We start from the raw sequence: 17,829 nt of genomic DNA, 5'->3' as shown, positions 1-17,829 counted from the left end.
CTTCTTCATCCATATCACTAGTCGTCTGTAGAGGGAGCAGAAGAAGCTGCATTGGAAGGTTTTATATGTTTGGTTGGATAACAAAGATGTTCTGAAATATGTTGTTCTGTCTGACGTATCTCTTTTACAGCATCTTCACGGGCAATTTAAAGAGCAAGATGACAACAACAAAAAAAAACAACAAAAAGATTCATGGGGGTTTGATTGAAATTCTGTTCATGTCTAAAACCAACAGGGAACATACTTTATTCTGTTTGAGGATCGCCTGGAAAGCAAGTCATACGATTTGCATCTAAAACACCTCGGCCTCTCGAAATGTCCCATGCACTCTGATCATCATGTAAATAACAGAATACATGCGCTGCGCATGCAAAATGATAATGGGTGTAATGCCATTCGATATAAAATGACCATTGCCTATCATTGCATTGATAGGTATCATACACGATACTACGCCAGAAAGAGAATGCAGACATCCCCACATCTCCCTGGTACACCCACAAGGGTAACTGGGATTTTTTCCCCTACTTTTATAATGAATATTATTTATTAGTGGAAAATTGAACAAAGTAAATGGGATTCCATCTTAATCCAATCATATAAACAAACGTAAAGGGGACCTCCAGATGATTTCAGATTTTTACAATTAAACAATCATAAATTAGTTAAACTGACTACAAAGTTTCAGAATATATAGCGATTGGGATGAGGAATGAGAATGTTTTCAACATTTATAACAAATTGCTCTGAACAAGGATGATGACATAGCAGCCTCATCATTAAGAATGCATGAGTTGTGGCTGAAGGAAGCAGAACAAAAGAAGAAGGCATGCATAGATTCTTCACAGGTGAGCTTGTTGAGCAAGCGATGTTGTAATTGAATTACACTGCTACATTTCTGAAATATGTGAGGCTCTGATGTCATCAACACTCTCCAGTGTAATTTGTATAATATTTTCAGTTTGTTTATTGGTTTCTATGCTCAAGGACCACGATAAATTTCACAAATCTATATATGGAGCTGTCGATTTATGTACTACACGATGTTGAATTATGAAAATCGTTTGGAATGCCCAATTAAAGTGCTGCTACACAATACAGTGTTTGTTTGTCACATTTTTATAGCCAACACCATCCACGTGTCTTTATTACAAATAACTATGATATGTAATGTAGTTGTAGTAGTTTGGTATGCGTTTGGTACATAGCAGGTGCTCTGCTGGTAGCATTTTGTCCCCACATTGAACGCCTACAATAGTTTGTAAGTTCGTAAATTTTGTAATTGTCAGTGCCGTTAATTTTGGACAAGACACCTGCTATTTGTCTCTGGTATGAAAATGAGAGGGTCTCTCATGGTTTGCCAATTTGGCAATTCCTGCATAATCCATGAAGTCCCTGACCTGAGTAATACCTTTCAAACAATACAACTAACTAGAGTATAAAGTGATTTACAATCAAAATGCAATGCCAGTACATGAAACTTTGTGGGCTTGCGTGGCTGTATACTTACTACAACGTGAAACTTAATGGCAGCTTTCTTATATTAACAGGGTTGGCATGGATTGAAATTATTAAAACAATTTCGTGGTTCAAACATTGAAAAAAAAGAAGATAATTTTCAACGGAAACTCACTCCAGTCTAGTGGCCAGCTGTGAACTGACTGCATAGTGTTGTAATTTTAAGGTTTTTGCTTGTTTGTTTTTCTGTTTGATTGTTTGGCTGTATGACACACTGGAAATATCATGCAGTATTATTATTTTCACATCGAGACAGCCGTACATTCAGGTAAAGGTTACACCTCTTCTGTGTTTATGTAATATTTGTATTTGTATTTGTATAAGAAACTAAGGTTTTTGTGGTTTTGTCAGTGTGATGATGTAAAGCTGCAAAGATGGAAACGTGGATTTGAAAGAAAACTACATTGACAACATAGAAACCACATTCTCTTGGGTTCAGCATGTAAAACAGATCAGTCTGATGTTGGCGTCGTAGATACCAATGTCAAATTGCTGCAAATACCCGGACGATATTTATTCAAACTCGAAAGTGAGGTCGACTCCTTTCATTTTCTCTTCGTACCACTTGTCAAACATTTCGTTTTGGGCCACGGTGAAGCGCTCTTTCCACTGACCGGAAATGCCTATGTGAAAAAACAAAAACCCAAATATGAACACAAAAACAAAACAAACAAACAAACAAACAAACCAGCAACAACAACAAAACAACAACAACAAAAACAAAAAACAAAACCGAGCATTGTTGTCATTGATTTTCAAAATTTATTGAAATGCGGATTGGTTAGGAATATTATTTATCTGTTGTATTTTATTCTACATAAAAGTACATTACTTCTCGGGCCGGAGGTTGTCTGTCTGTCTTTCTGTCTCTCCTTCTCTCCCTCTCTCCCTCTCTCTCTCTCTCTCTCTCTAACTCTCTTTCACGAACTCTTCTCTCTTCTCTTCTTGATAAGTACACACTATACAATCATGTGACAGATTAGAGTACATTTTGTTAGTATCAACTCAATAAAGAGAATATGCAAGCAATATAAGAACTCTGCTTGATCCCAGAACACATCTCAAGCTATTGATTTATACCTTTGTTCATGAAGGGGATTGAGTTCACCACATCGTGGAAGTCCTTATCGGCTGCTTTTTCGTCCGTCTTACGCGTTGTGTACGTCTTACTCATTCCCTTGAACGAGCTGCACTCGACAACTTTCTGCACCTCGTCATCAGTCAGGTCAACGCCGATGTGGGCTGCCACCTGCCGTACGCCCTCTACGGGATTCTGATGCCAGAATAAATACCCAATGAGCAGTCAAAATTTTATCGTGAAATTCAAACAATTCCATTTTGAGTAATTACTTGATGCGTTGTTTCTGTTTAAAATCTTCTACTCCGGCCAAGCACACTTTTAACATCATTTTCTGGATGCCTAGATTATAAGGGAATCGGATGTAAAGAAGATGATTCCAAACCAGTTGTAAGTTAGACTGATAAGAAAGGGTAAAATCTTACGAGTACAGCAGTGAAATTTTGATCAAAATCGGATGAAAACCGAGGAAGTTGTGAGATTGTGAGGTTTCGTTAATTTCTGCAGAACAGTTCTCGCACATTTGGTATGAATATACAAATGGGTTAGCTAATTATGTCATCACCTCACAATTTCCCATTGATCGTGTGAAAAAACTGACGAAATTCAATGTTTCTGTCATTAGTGTAAAACATGATCTTATTCCTGGTTGAGTAACTTCAGAATAATGCAGGCGCGGTGGAGCACCCCAATTATCTCGCAGAAATCCATCGGCAGCCGAGCCTCATTTGCATAAAGTAAACAACATGTACTCGCGTAGTTGTGAAAAAGTAAACAACTTCTCAAGCTAATAACAATTTAAGGAAACCTATTTTCGGACTAAAATTGAGTTAGTTTGAATTTGAAAACATGTCGGAATATGCACATATAACATATTAAAGGATTTGACAATGATAAAATGTGAAATTTTAGCGAAAACATGGCGAGCAAAATTACCAAAAATATGCCTCGAAATCATCCTAAAATTCACGAAGTGTGATTGCGGAACCAAAGCGTCATTCGAACAAAGTACACCGAAATTTATTTATCTGCTTGCATTTTAAATTTCATACCGTAATATTCCCGGCCATGGTTGTGTCAGAAAAAAACAGAAGGTGATGTCAAAAATGACACGAACGCAAAGCGTACAGGTCGGTCCCATGTATAATGATATAATCGCGTCACTGTAGCGTTGCATGTCACAGCACACACAACGCATTGCTGCATGCAGCGTGCGCGGCAGCAGCTCAGCAGTCACCGCCGTGCGACACTCAGCCACTGCACTTTTATTTGATTGAATAAATGTAATTTCTCACCTTCTACGAAGGAGATATTTTAACAGAAACAAAAACAGGAGAAAGTAGAAAAATGCAGACTGAACTGAGCTGACATGTTAATCTAAAAAGCTTCACACACGGGCCTCACACATTTCACAAACACAATCACAGGCTCCGCTCAGCTTAATATACGGCACTGACTACCAACTGCTAAGGTCCACCGCCCGGGCTGGCCGGGCCGAACCTCGAGCTCGGCCTCGACAGAGACGCGCCGCAGAGTCCGATCAAAAGCACATCATGTCAGACCGTTACATTATTCTGATTATCTTACTCATTTAAACGAAACATTAAGATGTTTGTAAGAAATAAAACATTCAAATATGATTATCACGAATGAAATTTCATCAAACTTCCTACTTACCAAATCACACAACACGAGAAACCCAGCTGGCAAAATTGACTGATTCACATGTAAACCAACAATGAGCACGAGATCCTGAATCTCACGTAGGCTACCACGCATACGCGATATTGCGGGAAAAGAAATGACGTCATTTTCAAATGTTTCGCTGACTAAAATTTTCTATTCCAAACCCTGTAGAAACAAGTTGATTTCTCCAAAAATACAGGTGGAACCAAGCGAAAACTTTCACATATGTGGATTGAAGCCTGATGAACTTATGTTGCCAATTTCGGACATTGGAGCCCGGTCAGAAAAAAACAGAGAGCATGTTTTGCGAGAGGTGATTTTCAAAACGCTTTAATATCTCAAGTTCTAGTGCAGCAAATTTCATAATTTTTCATCAAAAGGAAGGTTTTTAAAAACTTAGTGTGGGAAGTTTGAGTTTACTAGCGGCACGCATAGCGGCACAAGGAGAAGGTAAAGATTTGACTTTTTCATGCACACAGTTTCGGGCAGCCGTGGATGCCCGTTGGAAATTCAAATAGAACGGGGCGATAATGAGATGCAAATTGGAGTGCTCCACCGCGCCTGAATGATTAGTATCAGTATCTGTATAATATATCAGAATTTGAGCTTGGGGCGCAATTGCGTTTGAATGAAAACCTGGAAGTTTCAAAATTTTGTGTATGAATTATATGGCAAGCTGTGAGGGGATAACATCATCACTTCACTATTTGCATATTCATATTGGCTGTTCAAGAAGTCTTTTTCTGAAAATTGAAACAACTTCAAAATGTCATAATTCCTTATTTTTCATTCGATTCTGATCAACTTTTCATTGATGTGCTCAGAAAACTGAACTCTTTTTCAGACTAACTTTCAACTGCACTGGGTTTTCCCTTTCAAGGTATTGTTTACCATTGGGAGCAGTGATGAAAAATGTTCGAGTATTCACATTTTTATGCATAAAACGTGTAGGGTAGCTGTATCACAGAACATCCTATCATATGAGCATTTTGCAATGAAGCCTAAATTATAAGAAGATATCACTGTTTTACTCTGTAAATCATAACTGCTAGACAGTTAAGTCTAGAAACAGTTTTATAATAACGATTATTAATTTTTTTTATATTAAAAGGACTTAGCATTGATTATTGATTATTGATTTTAACGATTAGCAGTTTTATATTTTTTCATCCCTAACTCACATTTTAGAACTATCGAAGCACTAAAGCTGTTTTTGTTTCCATGTGCAAATGGTATATAGTGCCTTTAAGGATGACTTCCGATGGGGAAAAAAAGTTTTAGAAGGTTTCGTCCGAAGGAATTCAAATACTACTGAGGCCAGTATGAAATGTGGCTGCCACGTGCTCAAGCTTTTGCTTATATAGTGCAGTCCTTCTTCCGCATAATTTCTCAGATAATTATTTGGAAATTTGGTAATACGAGTTATATTTTGTTAATGAAATTAATTTACACATCGATTTTCCTTCTTTGAATCATGTATGTACTTGTAATCTGCTTACTGATATTCCATGTGATAATATTATTACTGAAAATAATCTTAATTTATGTATGAAATTGTGTTGGAAGAAAAATAAATCAAACAAACAAATGTCGAGTCGCAAGTCGAGGGCATGGACTAAACACAAGTCACCAATATAGCCTTGTCAAATTTTTACATTAGTATAATTGTCTGGGGCAAAATTATTTGATGTATAGGGCCCCAATTTTTTTCTCTTTCTCTTTCTTCTTTAAAACAACAACAACATCAAATTAAGTCTGCCTTGAGAACATACATATTCAGCTCCATGATTTTCCTTTGCAACCATACTCCCATCATTATAACCATCTGGACTGCGCAGCTTTTGTGCCTCCTGTGCAACACACAGCGTATATCCGAGAAAATTTGGACCTTTTTTCCGGCCGACGAGTAGATAGACTGAATTAAAAAAAATTGTCGGAATTTGATCAGAAATAATTACTACTCACCAATAGATGTTCTGTCAAATATTTCCGTTGTCTCGTAAAGCCTTTCCCTACTTCACGTTATCCCTATAACACATAACGTGGAGAGCCTAATTGTGAATGGGCACCATGTCGTGTGTTGATCATACCATGCCGTTGTCACCAGCCTTTGTGTAAATCGCTGTTTTTGTACACCGTGTAAAACTTTAACCACCGACCGTGGGAACTTTGTGATTTCCAGCAGTCGTACCAAATGCTTGAAGATTGCCATGTGCCGTGGTTTTTGCCCCGTCACTCTGGCAGTAGCCTCCTAGTAATTATATTGGAGCTACTGTTTTGTACCGGATGTTTGATAGAATCGGGTACATATCTCCGACCTCATCTTTTTGACATACGTATATCTTTTTCACTTCAACATACCGTTTCATTTATACCGTTTCATCTCAAATAACAAAGTACACTCCCGATCCTACTCGTCATTGCAATGACAATCATCTAAATTTAATAATCCGAAGGTACTTGTCGCTCATAGATCTATCCGACACCATGGACCGGATATATGGAATTCTCTGCCCGAACAAATTAAAGCATGCACGTCACTTCTTTCTTGTAAAGCAAACATGAAAAAGTACATTATATCAAGTTATGGGAATTATCTGATATATGACCTTTGTAACCAATAACTAAATAGATTGATTTTAATGTTTTGATATCCTCCCCAGTCTCTTTACATCAAACTATTCAATAAACATATTTAAGTTTTCGTATCGTAAAAGGCACCTAGTATCGCGCGCCTGCCGGGTTCTTTTACTTGCACCAGCACTCACGTCACTCACCTCATTCTCTGTATCATGTAGTGTCTTCACAATTTTTGCTGTCGCAATGCGATGTCAGAATGTCATTGTTTGTTTTTTCTTTTCTTTTCGATAAGTATACAAGATGAATGTTTTGCCCATTTTCTTTTCTTCTTCTTTTTAAAGGCTGTCGTATCTTCAAGCTCTATGCTTATTTGACGACAGTCTTTTGCATTCACACGCCCAATACCTGTGCCATAATTCAGTCAGATCATTTGATTCACTTTTTCCCCGAGTGGTTCCCAATTAACGTGTTCCCTTATTCTTTTCTTTAATCTGTACACGTATATCTCAGTTTTATATTCGGATAAACACACTATATGTTCTAATGTCTTGTAAACAAAAAGAAATGACTGTATTTCATTTGCAATATGTATTTGCTGCAGACAATTCCTAATAAATTAATTTGAATTGAATTGAATTTATTCAAGCCTGAATGTATATCGTGCATAAGGGAACCATATCAAAGCGCGTATCTTACGCTCTCAAAGTTTGCTTTTGCAGTCTTGAGGGTCGACAGACCTTTTAGTAGGTAAATATGGATGTTTTGATCGAAAGATATTGTTTTCTGCACAGTCACTTTCGGGTTCATGGACTTTGGACTTTGCACTACTTTATATATTTGCGTCTGCAACATCAAAGACTATATCTCATCTTACTCTTAGGAAGAACGGGCACAGTGATCAGCACTTGATTTTTAATTGCCTGTATATAAAGTGCGTGAAACCTTTCCGTCTGGTCTTGTTTTTATCCTGTGTTTTATGAAACTTTCAGGTCGGCAGGTCAAAGAATAACAATCTGTTCACGAAACTAGTCAGAAACACCGTAGAATCCTTACCTTCAAATCTCAGCTTCAAAAATGATGTTACAATTGATTTCCCTACCATTACTATTTCCCCTTTCTTGCCTTTTTCTCTTTGCATGTTCACGTTGAGCCTGCACCACTAATAGTGACTGTACTCAATATTTCGAGTTGTGTGACTGTCGTACAAAAATAATAGCAACTGGAATATCCGCGTACCATTAGGCAAATACATGCGCTGAATTTTATTGATTTTGTATTCAAATTGTGTTGGCCAGGTATTGGCGATGGAAGTAAAATAAGGAATGAATTAATAACCAGTGGCAATTCATTGTTATTCTTGATCGACCAATCAATGTGGAGTATTCGGATATTGCGCTTGTTTGTAAGAATAATCAAATACTAGTACTTGTTAAATCGTCTGTCTCTTTTGTGTGTGTGTTTGTGTATGTGCGTGTGGTGTGAGCGTGTTTGTGCGTATGGGTATTTGGCAGTATGCTGCAGTCATATAGTTCATTTAGAAGGATGCACTTGAGTTTTACAAGAAAGCAAACACTACTTGTCACATGGAGTCAATATTCAAAAAAAAAAATTCTGGGGCACGCAACTGCCCAAGACAAACTGTGGCGTTGAGGCCAAGTATAGCCGCCATTAGAGCTGTGAGATTTGTAGTATAACAGGCTGTCACGAACTCTCGTGCGGGTAACAGTATGTAAACGATCTGTTATACTTATGCTGTATATATTCGTACAAGAATGGGCTACTTCTGATATATGGCAAGCTCTGTCTAAGCTTCCACTAGTGCGTCATTGTGATCGCCACTGATTATCTGTTGCTTCTCTCTTAAAAAAAAAAAAAAAAAAAAACACGCTTTAAAGGAGAGCACAATTTCGGTGGGAAAAATCGTCTTGGCATTCCATTGTCACAGCTAGTCTTTATTCATCCAGAAACGTAGTGTATGCAAGCACATGAAAACATGTGCTTATTTTTTTTTTTTCATGTGCATGCATTTTACCCTTTACCATGAATTCAGACTTAAGTGCCAAGGGCAATCCATAATGAACTACAGTGTGTAATTATTAATAAAGCATTCATGTGCCTTGGAGCATGAGTCCAGAAGCCTAGTCAGCAGAGCTCTGAAAAGGTGGTATTCGTGGTATTCATGTCTATTGTTCAGGGTCAAGCACACACTCACATACATATCATTGGTTCTTGTGTAAAGTTCAATTTTGTATAGAGGGTTAAAATTTGACCAAAATCTGGAACTTAACTTTAAAATCAATCATGAATTTTACGAAACTGATTCATGCTCTCATATTCAAATCACCTCCAACTTAATTGTACACTATTCAGCTATTAATCGGAGACATAGTTTTTGAGCTATTAGGGATCAAAAGTGGGAAATGTATTTTTGTAACACCTACAACCTTTCCCCTGCACGTTAATAACCAGGGGCAATTCATTGTTATTCTAGATCGACCAATCAATGTGGAATATTCGTATATTGCGCTTGTTTGTGAGAATAATCACCCCACCCCATGCCATACACACACCCACATGACAATTGTGACCCTTCTCCAACAGGTACTGTGTGAAGGTATGAAACGCTTTTTCCTTGCTATCAAACGGATTGTTTCTAAGATCCAATGAGTCATGCCTGAATCCTGTTCAACAGAGTGCTTTTATGCCATCCCCTCTAGTAATAGACAAACACACTCCTGCCTCTCGGAGAGAACGTATATAGAGGTCTGATCGAATCATAGCTTATGCATCGGGTGAAATATCCTACTTTTTGAACAGGGCGCAAACAAACACACAAACAATCAACAAACAAACAACAAACAAACAACGAACAATAAGCAAAGAAGCACCGGAAAATGGAACAATGATGATGACCCTTCCTAAATTGCCCAAGGCCAGTGGTAACGGCAGGGGAACGTCATATCCACTCAGCACATTGTGCCGTTTCTGGAAAAGAAAGAATTACTAGGAACTTATCCACTAAGATCATCTGCCTCTTTAAACGTTACAGCACCAGATTTCAGAATCATCATCCGATACCTTTTTGAGATTCTCGTAGAAGAGGAAGAGTACGTTGTCTTTATCTCGGACTTTCCAGAATCCCAGGTTGTGATCTAACCACGGCCCGAACGATGCCTCTACACGAAAGGCGAAGAAGAATGACCAACAAATAGATAAATGAAATTAAGAAATAAACCTTAACAAAGTGAAATACAGTAATGTAGGAAAACAATGGTAAAACATCGATGCTCAAATTTTGTGAGTTATTATTACAAGAACGGGTAGGTTTCATCAACTCATTGATTTTGATTTATTCCGAATAAAGGTTATTCAGAGAATATTTAAAGGATGTAAACCGTATCATGTAATATATAAGGATACATGATGATTATATAACTTTATATAATATACAAAGGTGTGTGTGTGTGTGTGTGTGTGTGTGTGTGTGTGTATTATTACAATTTCTTGCTATTGCAGGCAACAATTGATTCTCTTGGGGAAAACGTTCTTCTTGATATTTGAGAAAGCTTTACCAATAACATATTGTAGATAAACAGGTTTGATTCTATGCCACAACTTCATCCACATTTACCGTTATTCCATGTTTTATTCTTTCTTGGCGTTGCCTCACGTTTATTGAGGTATCTTAGCCATTGTTAGCACACGTCAAGAGTTTACTCTCATTGAATTCCATTACATTTGATATTGATGCTAGAAAGATTCCACATTCCATTACTTGAAATGCAGCAACATGCCCTCAATCTTGTCTGACGCTTTCCAGATGCGAGAATCTACAGACTGAATCGAATTGAATTGAATTGAACTGAATTGAATTGAATTGAACTGCATTGAATAGAAGATGTGTACATATTTCAGTTTGCACAGTTTATGTATAATTACAATAGCCATAACATGCCATTGCCATGTCATAATTATCTACTATAATCTACATCTAGATAGACATAAATTATATTTTTTCGCTGAATTATGCTGAGTCTAACGATTTTAATGGGATGGTATAGTTCTGGTTGAACTGGGGATTTAGGTTTTAACTTTTTGTGAAATAGTAAGAAACCGACTTTATGAAATACTAAAGAGCATATAACCCTATAATGGGCACTTCAAAGATTATTTGGTGAAGATGGATTTTGAAATGCATGAGATATCCCCCCCCCCCCCAAAAAAAAGGAAAAGAGAGTGGTCCTAAAAAATGGTAGGACCCATCTTTTATTAGGAACATTTTGTTTTTGGACAGGTCAACCAGAACCACACCATTCCCTTAAGCTTAACTTCTCCTTGGTGCCTATTTTTACCGGAAAGTGAATCAATCTTTCACTGAATTAACGATCATTAGGAATAAAACGAGGCCATAAACGACCAAGAACTGATGAAGATGCACCAAATACCCACTGTCTTCCATGAAGGCTCCAAGGACCATTTCCCATGAGAAACCACCAGGGGGCTCAATCTTCCCCTTCACTATCATGTTGTAGATCGAGTTGAGAATATCCTTCGGGTTACGGGCTACGTAAATAACCTGGGAAAGTACAAAGTTTACATTTGAAACTGTTTTATCTGATTTTTTTTTTTCGTTGAAATTTATATCATGAAAATAAGCATTGTGCATAGAAACATTGTTTGTGTCCATCAATGCAGAGTGCTTAGATCAAATATGTACAACCAACTCAATTCTTCTAGAGACCGACGACTACAAAACTGATTTTAAACAAACGCAGAAAACAAGTGGCATAATCACATGTTTCATGGACAAACAAAACAGCATATCATACTAAGAATGAACGTTGATACATGTTGTCTACGCGTATTGAGGACAGCGCCAGTATTAGGCTCTAGTAATCCACAAACGAGGGTGGCGGGGGGCAGGGGGCACAAACATACAGACCTTTCCCTTCTCCTCAAGTTTCGTAGGAAGCATCTGGATCGGAAGGTGTGACAGAATGACGCGGGGAGATTTCGCCTTGGCAACCACATCCAAAAATGGCGTCATGTTCAGAGGATTCTGGAGCTCGTCCGCCCGTGTCTTGGGCATCTTTTGGGCCACGTTTATCATGGCTACAGTGCTCGTAGACAGCGTTCGGTCTATTTTCTCAGGTACTCCCCGGGCCAGGATAAGTCCAACGATTTCATTCATCCAGTGTGTTCCTACATACCAGAGGAAGATGGTAGATTGCTTGTAACGTTGCTTGGAAATTTGTGTACAGTGATTATACACAACTGTGCCACCATTTCATGTGCTAAGTGTAAGGTGGCCCGTTCTGTATTTAAGCAGTGATACCAGCAGCATGTAAGTTTGTACGAGTATACAAATGTACAATAATGGGCTCAGCGTGTACGTGGGTATGTGTATGCTTGACATGTTCAAGAATGGATTCCCTCTGATCGAGTCATGATGTGATACAAAGCTATCATAGCAAATCATGTCTTTATCGTTATCGCATATTTTGAAGCTTGTCTTTTTATCATTCTTTGTTTGCTTTCGTACAAGTAGTAGTGGGCTTGTAGTCAAGGAGTATTTTATATATGTATAAATATATATATATATATATATATGCGCACTTAAACGCACATGTACAACACGTTTTATCAGACAAGTGTGACAATACCGTATGTCCCCCAAACAAATTACAACCGTGCCCTCCCCAATAATATATTTGAAAATAGTGAATCAATCTAAATAAAAATTCAGGGTATGAAACTATAACTCATTGCCCACATCTTACAGAAAACCCCATTCGACTTGCTTCAGTGGTCAAAGAGAAATGAGGAATTTTGTAGAGGATGTCAGGAGTCTCTTCCCTCCAAGTTCTGTCTATTGTATTCACACACAAGAACATCGAAGTGCTACATTTGGAAGAATCAGACTCATGGCATGCTTTACAACAATCCATATTTCTCTGTGACCGCTTAACCAAATTGAATGGGGTTTTCTGAGTGAAGATCTTATGTTTTAAGACCCTGAAGTAGCATTTAGACAGTTTAATCATATTTTGGTGTTACCAACGTGAAAATCTGATTGTAAATTCTTTGGGACATACTGTAGAATTCCTGCAGTCCGTACCTGTCTTGGGGAAAGTGCAAATCCACACGTCGTCCGGACGAACTTCAAAATTCGGCAACGCATCTACGCTGGAGTCCAGAATGACGTTGGGTAGTACGATCCCCTTGTATACGTGCATTCCGTTGATGTGAGCCGGTTCATTTTCCGCCATGTTTGCGAAACCTTCAAACGTAGGGGCCTACATCAGGGCGCATCAAAGCAGTGAAATACCATAGTACACACAAAATTCGCACTCAGTAACAAAGGGGATTTAATCACACACACACACATAGGAAAAGGCATGTATTTATGTATCATGACATTCTAACATTACATGATGTCATGTGTTAGCAAAAGTTGAACGAGGGTTAATTTGATTCAAAATCATAGAGATTAATAGGCCTCATTGAGTGGATTTTGTGATATTTATCAACCCGCAAACTCGATGTACAGGCCTATACCTTAAAAGAGTCCTGCATGAACGCAACATATACCAATCGCCACAAAGTGTGGAGGAAAACTGAGACCACTTGTTTATCAATTTCAATTTCGATCTATTTCTACAACGTGATCTTGCAAGATTGCAATGTACATTGTACAAAGGAAAAAACAAGAACACAGAGATATTGGTGAAATTTGATTTTCTACAAGGCGGAAAGTCTGGCAACTCGAGCAAGAAATCTCTCATGATCCCTATACCGAAAAGTTGTGACATCCTTCATCACTGTATTGCTCATGCACAACATTGCCAGTATGACTGAAGATCTTAATTTGTTTCCTAATTTTGTAACCAAAATCAATGTTGGGCACTTTTCATTAAATTAATTTAGATATCATGTTGAAACTGTCCTCTTCTCGAATATTTTTCTAAAGTACCTTAAAAAAGTTCGGGAATTTCAACGGTGATCTTTACCATCAATGATTTCTGTTAATTGGCCCACCTCTGACCCATTTCAAAGCTACTTAACCCTATCTGTGCCAGCTTGGACTTTAGACAGTATCTATAATGCTAGGGTTTCCAGTGCCATTCGATACCCAAAGCACTCAAAAGGTTAAAGAGGATGAAATTAATGTACCCGTCAATATCTGCCAAACCTGCCACCCGCCCTGACATAAAAAACAATTGATGTTTGAAAACATTTCAGAAATGGGTAATTTCACTCAGCTCTCTTTCATCACTGTTTGCTGGAGTTCACAAAAATATGATTACAAAGTTGAAAAATCTTCTTCTTTCCTGAAAACGTATAGACAGGAAAGTTGCAAGTTAATGTGTGAACAATTGGGATGCACGCATTAGGCTGGTGGTAGTACACCGTCTTTGACATCTGTTTGATACAGGGTTCTGCTTCCCCAAGGTGAACTGCCTACCTTTTTAAGCTGATTGCAGATCAGAACACGTTGCAACTGTTGTTACTATTGTAAAACTATAGGGGTTGGACGTGATTTGGCCCCTCTCGACAGACAATCTGTTCTATAGGATTTTTCTTCACTTCGGTAGCTCGATGTTAGACCTTCCGGTCGAAGTTCCACAGACGAAGTACAGTGAGCAGTCACGATCTCTTGGTTTCTACACACAAACAACGAACGCGGACTTGAGAGTATTTACAATGTACCTGCAGATGCAAATACAATTGTAGGCCCGTGTGCTCCAAAGGTCAGACGTCCTGCCGGATGTCATGGGGGCCCCTCTGTTAGGGAACTATTCAATGTTGGGAACATTGGTCCATTCAATCTTAATCTTCTTCTCAAACAAAAATCACATCGAGTACCACCCATTCATATCTAGATACGCTTTTTATACACACCTATACACACCTATACACACCGTTCACTCTTTCTATAGAGCTGAGTAACAACTTGTGCGTTCTCATCATGCGTTACCCTGCATTCTGTCTTGTCTATGAAGTCCCCCTTTATTAGTTTCGTCGTCCCAGTCTCGTTTTATGTTTATTCGCCGGAGTATGTGTGTCTGTTTGTGTGTCTGTCTTCTTAGTGGGCTTCCAGACTTTTTTTCTGACTTTATTCCCAGTCTTTCTTCCCCTTTTTGCATCAGTTCAATATCTATTGACATTCTGTACTTGAGGGGCCCACATTCTACAAGCATTGTCTTTTCAGTGGGTCCCTCCATTTTTCAATGTTTTACGTATTATATCGTCTTTATCACTTCAGTCAATTTTCATTATAACGTATTTCTTATCCCAAGGTTCCTAGATTTTATTTTTCTCAATTTACTTTGTTTTGATTATGCAACTTAATTACCTGTTACCAAAGAAAGTGAAATGTTTATGTTCTTTTCGAAAAATGAAATAAAGCATGAATTGAATTGAATTGAAATTGAAATAAAGCATGAATTGAATTGAATTGAAATTGAAATTCTGGGATTCGCATAAGCCTGAATAATAGACCATAGGACTTTTAAATGTATGGGATACATTATCATCGCCAGTCGAGGGTTGATTTTTAAAGGTAGATAGTCCCGGTAGTGTAGAGGGCGCTGTTGATGATACTGCCGATCACCGTTAGCATTGATACGAAGATTACCGAAGTTGAGCTGTCATCAAGAGTAAAGTGCGTAGGTGTTGCTAAGTAACGTTGCCTTCGTTGTCTTCTCTGCGCATCGCGCAGTCTGGAGTAATGCCAAGGTGCGTGCAACGTGCCTGTTATTATGACATTACAAAAGAAGTTTGCTAAAGCTATCATTCCCCTCAGCCGAGTCATGAGCCAAACTGTGATCGGACCAATTCAATTCAATTCAATTCAATTCAATCATAGTTTATTTCCAATCAATCAACGAGAATAAAGAAAAAAACATAGCACAAATTTCCAATCAACGAAAATCAAAACATAGTACAAAGTATACATGTCATGAAATGATATTGTTCAAACATTTGCAAAAGATTCCTGTAGTATCCGAGATAAATTATATAACAACATATGTTTGAGGAACAATACATATATACTTCGTGGACGTGCGGAAAATAGATTCGATTGTGGAAAATAGTGATCCACTAAAAAGCAAAGCTTGTGGGGCGTGGATCGCTAGATAAGTAATGAGTAAATAATATATTATTCGAGGGTTTGTTTTATAGCTATTATATTTGATATAGATTATTTAAATCATTTGTAAAAAAAAATATATATATATGTAGTTATATTGAGATACGCAGGTCGGGAAAAAAATATAAAATATCAATGCTAATGCCCGGACACTGTTCACTGACCTCGTGTACAGGGAAAATATGACAAGGACAACACACACGTACGCACATTACCCACACACATAAGACGCGAGACAGTACCGAGAGGAGAGAAGACAGTAACAATAGAAGTCTACGAAGAACAAAAGACAGGAAAGGAAGAGGAGAGAAGAAAGAAGAGAGGTCCGCATACAGAACACGCAAAGTGCTGCGACATCAGGGCAGGTGAAAGCTCAAGCATGAATTAAAACAATTTGAATTATCTAAAATTATAAGTAGAGAGTAGATGTTTTCTGAATTTGTATTTAAATGTGACAAATTTGGGGGAATCTTTTAAACTATTATCTGAATTATTCCAAAGTTTGGGTCCGGTATAAAGAAATGTACTTTGGGCATGTGCGGTTCTCATTAATGGAAGATGAAATTCACCGGATCGTCCCGTGGGGTAGTTATGTACAATACCATGACTGTTTCGATGAAATAAGTCATGAAATATTTTAGGTAAAAAATTACTGTTATAATTGAACATAAACTGGCCAAGTTGAAACACATACAAATCTTTTTTTTTTTAGTATTTTATGCTAAAAAAACAAAGCATCTGTATGTTCGCGGGTATGTAGATTAAAAACAATTCTGAGCGCTTTCTTTTGCAATAAAAAGAGTTTATAGAGTAATATCTGATATGTATTACCCCAAGCAAGAATCCCATAGTTTAAATAAGGTAATATCAAACTAGAATAAAGAGTTAATAATGCAGATGAAGGAAGATAATATTTTAATCTGTTCATGACGCCAATATTCCGTGAGATAATTTTACATATGTTATTGATATGATTCCTCCATGAAAGCTTGTTATCAACACAACACCAAGAAATTTAAAGGAAGAAACTTCATAGGGGAGTAGTATCAAAATGTTATATTGCCTGGGAGGCTGTCTAAAGAGTTACTAAAAAGCATAAATTTTGTTTTTTGAATATTTAGTGACAATTTATTTGCGTATATCCATTGTATAACCTCTTTCAATTCTTCATTTACTGTTCTTGTTAAGATATTTGGGTCTGGGTGGGAAAAGAAAAGGTTAGAGTCATCCGCGAATAATATGAAAGATAGTTTCTCCGAGGATCTACGAAAATCATTGATATAAATAATGAATAACAGTGGGCCTAATAAACTCCCTTGTGGAACACCACATGCACTTGTTTTATTTTGAGAGTCAAAGCCGTTGACATGTACAAATTGGGATCTTTTTGATAGGTAACTCGTGAACCACTCCAAGGCCTTTCCACGTATGCCATAAAGAGATAATTTGGCGAGAAGTATTCCATGGTTAATCGTGTCAAAGGCCTTGGAGAAGTCCAAGAAGATACCTATTGTGTGTGAAAATGTGTCGAGTGCGTGTGTGACTTTGTCGATGAGGGCGAGTAGTGCGTGTGTTGTGCTGTGATTTTCTCTAACTGGCTAAACAGTGAATCGGACTTCTTCGGACTCGGGGAAGTGGGCCAAAGCGTAAGCGTAAGCGCTAAAGGGGAGTCGATAGCGTAGGTCTCTATAGGAAACTTGCGTACGCATTTTTTTCATGTAAATATAGCTTTTTACAATGTTTAGTTTTATATTATTGAAATCGCTTTTATCTGCGTTATTGTTGCCCTGCTTTTTTTTTAAACTGTTTTGTT

The 17,829-nt window shown here is 37.7% G+C and overlaps 1 protein-coding gene across 1 annotated transcript; it reads right to left on the bottom strand.

Annotated features, from left to right (window-relative positions):
- Positions 1–207: 207 nt before the first annotated feature.
- LOC140241256 (sulfotransferase 1A1-like) lies at positions 208–13,131 on the bottom strand. The gene is made up of 6 exons (XM_072321004.1): positions 12,981–13,131; positions 11,805–12,064; positions 11,312–11,438; positions 9,941–10,038; positions 2,599–2,791; positions 208–2,141 (listed from the first exon to the last, which is right to left on the bottom strand). The coding sequence occupies exons 1-6, from the start codon at positions 13,129–13,131 to the stop codon at positions 2,032–2,034; spliced, it is 939 nt and encodes a 312-aa protein (XP_072177105.1). The 3' UTR covers positions 208–2,031.
- Positions 13,132–17,829: the final 4,698 nt, after the last annotated feature.

The sequence above is a fragment of the Diadema setosum genome, chromosome 17, assembly GCF_964275005.1.
Source record: "Diadema setosum chromosome 17, eeDiaSeto1, whole genome shotgun sequence".
Taxonomy (NCBI): Eukaryota; Metazoa; Echinodermata; class Echinoidea; order Diadematoida; family Diadematidae; genus Diadema; species Diadema setosum.
This window is presented reverse-complemented; position numbering and strand designations above follow the sequence as displayed.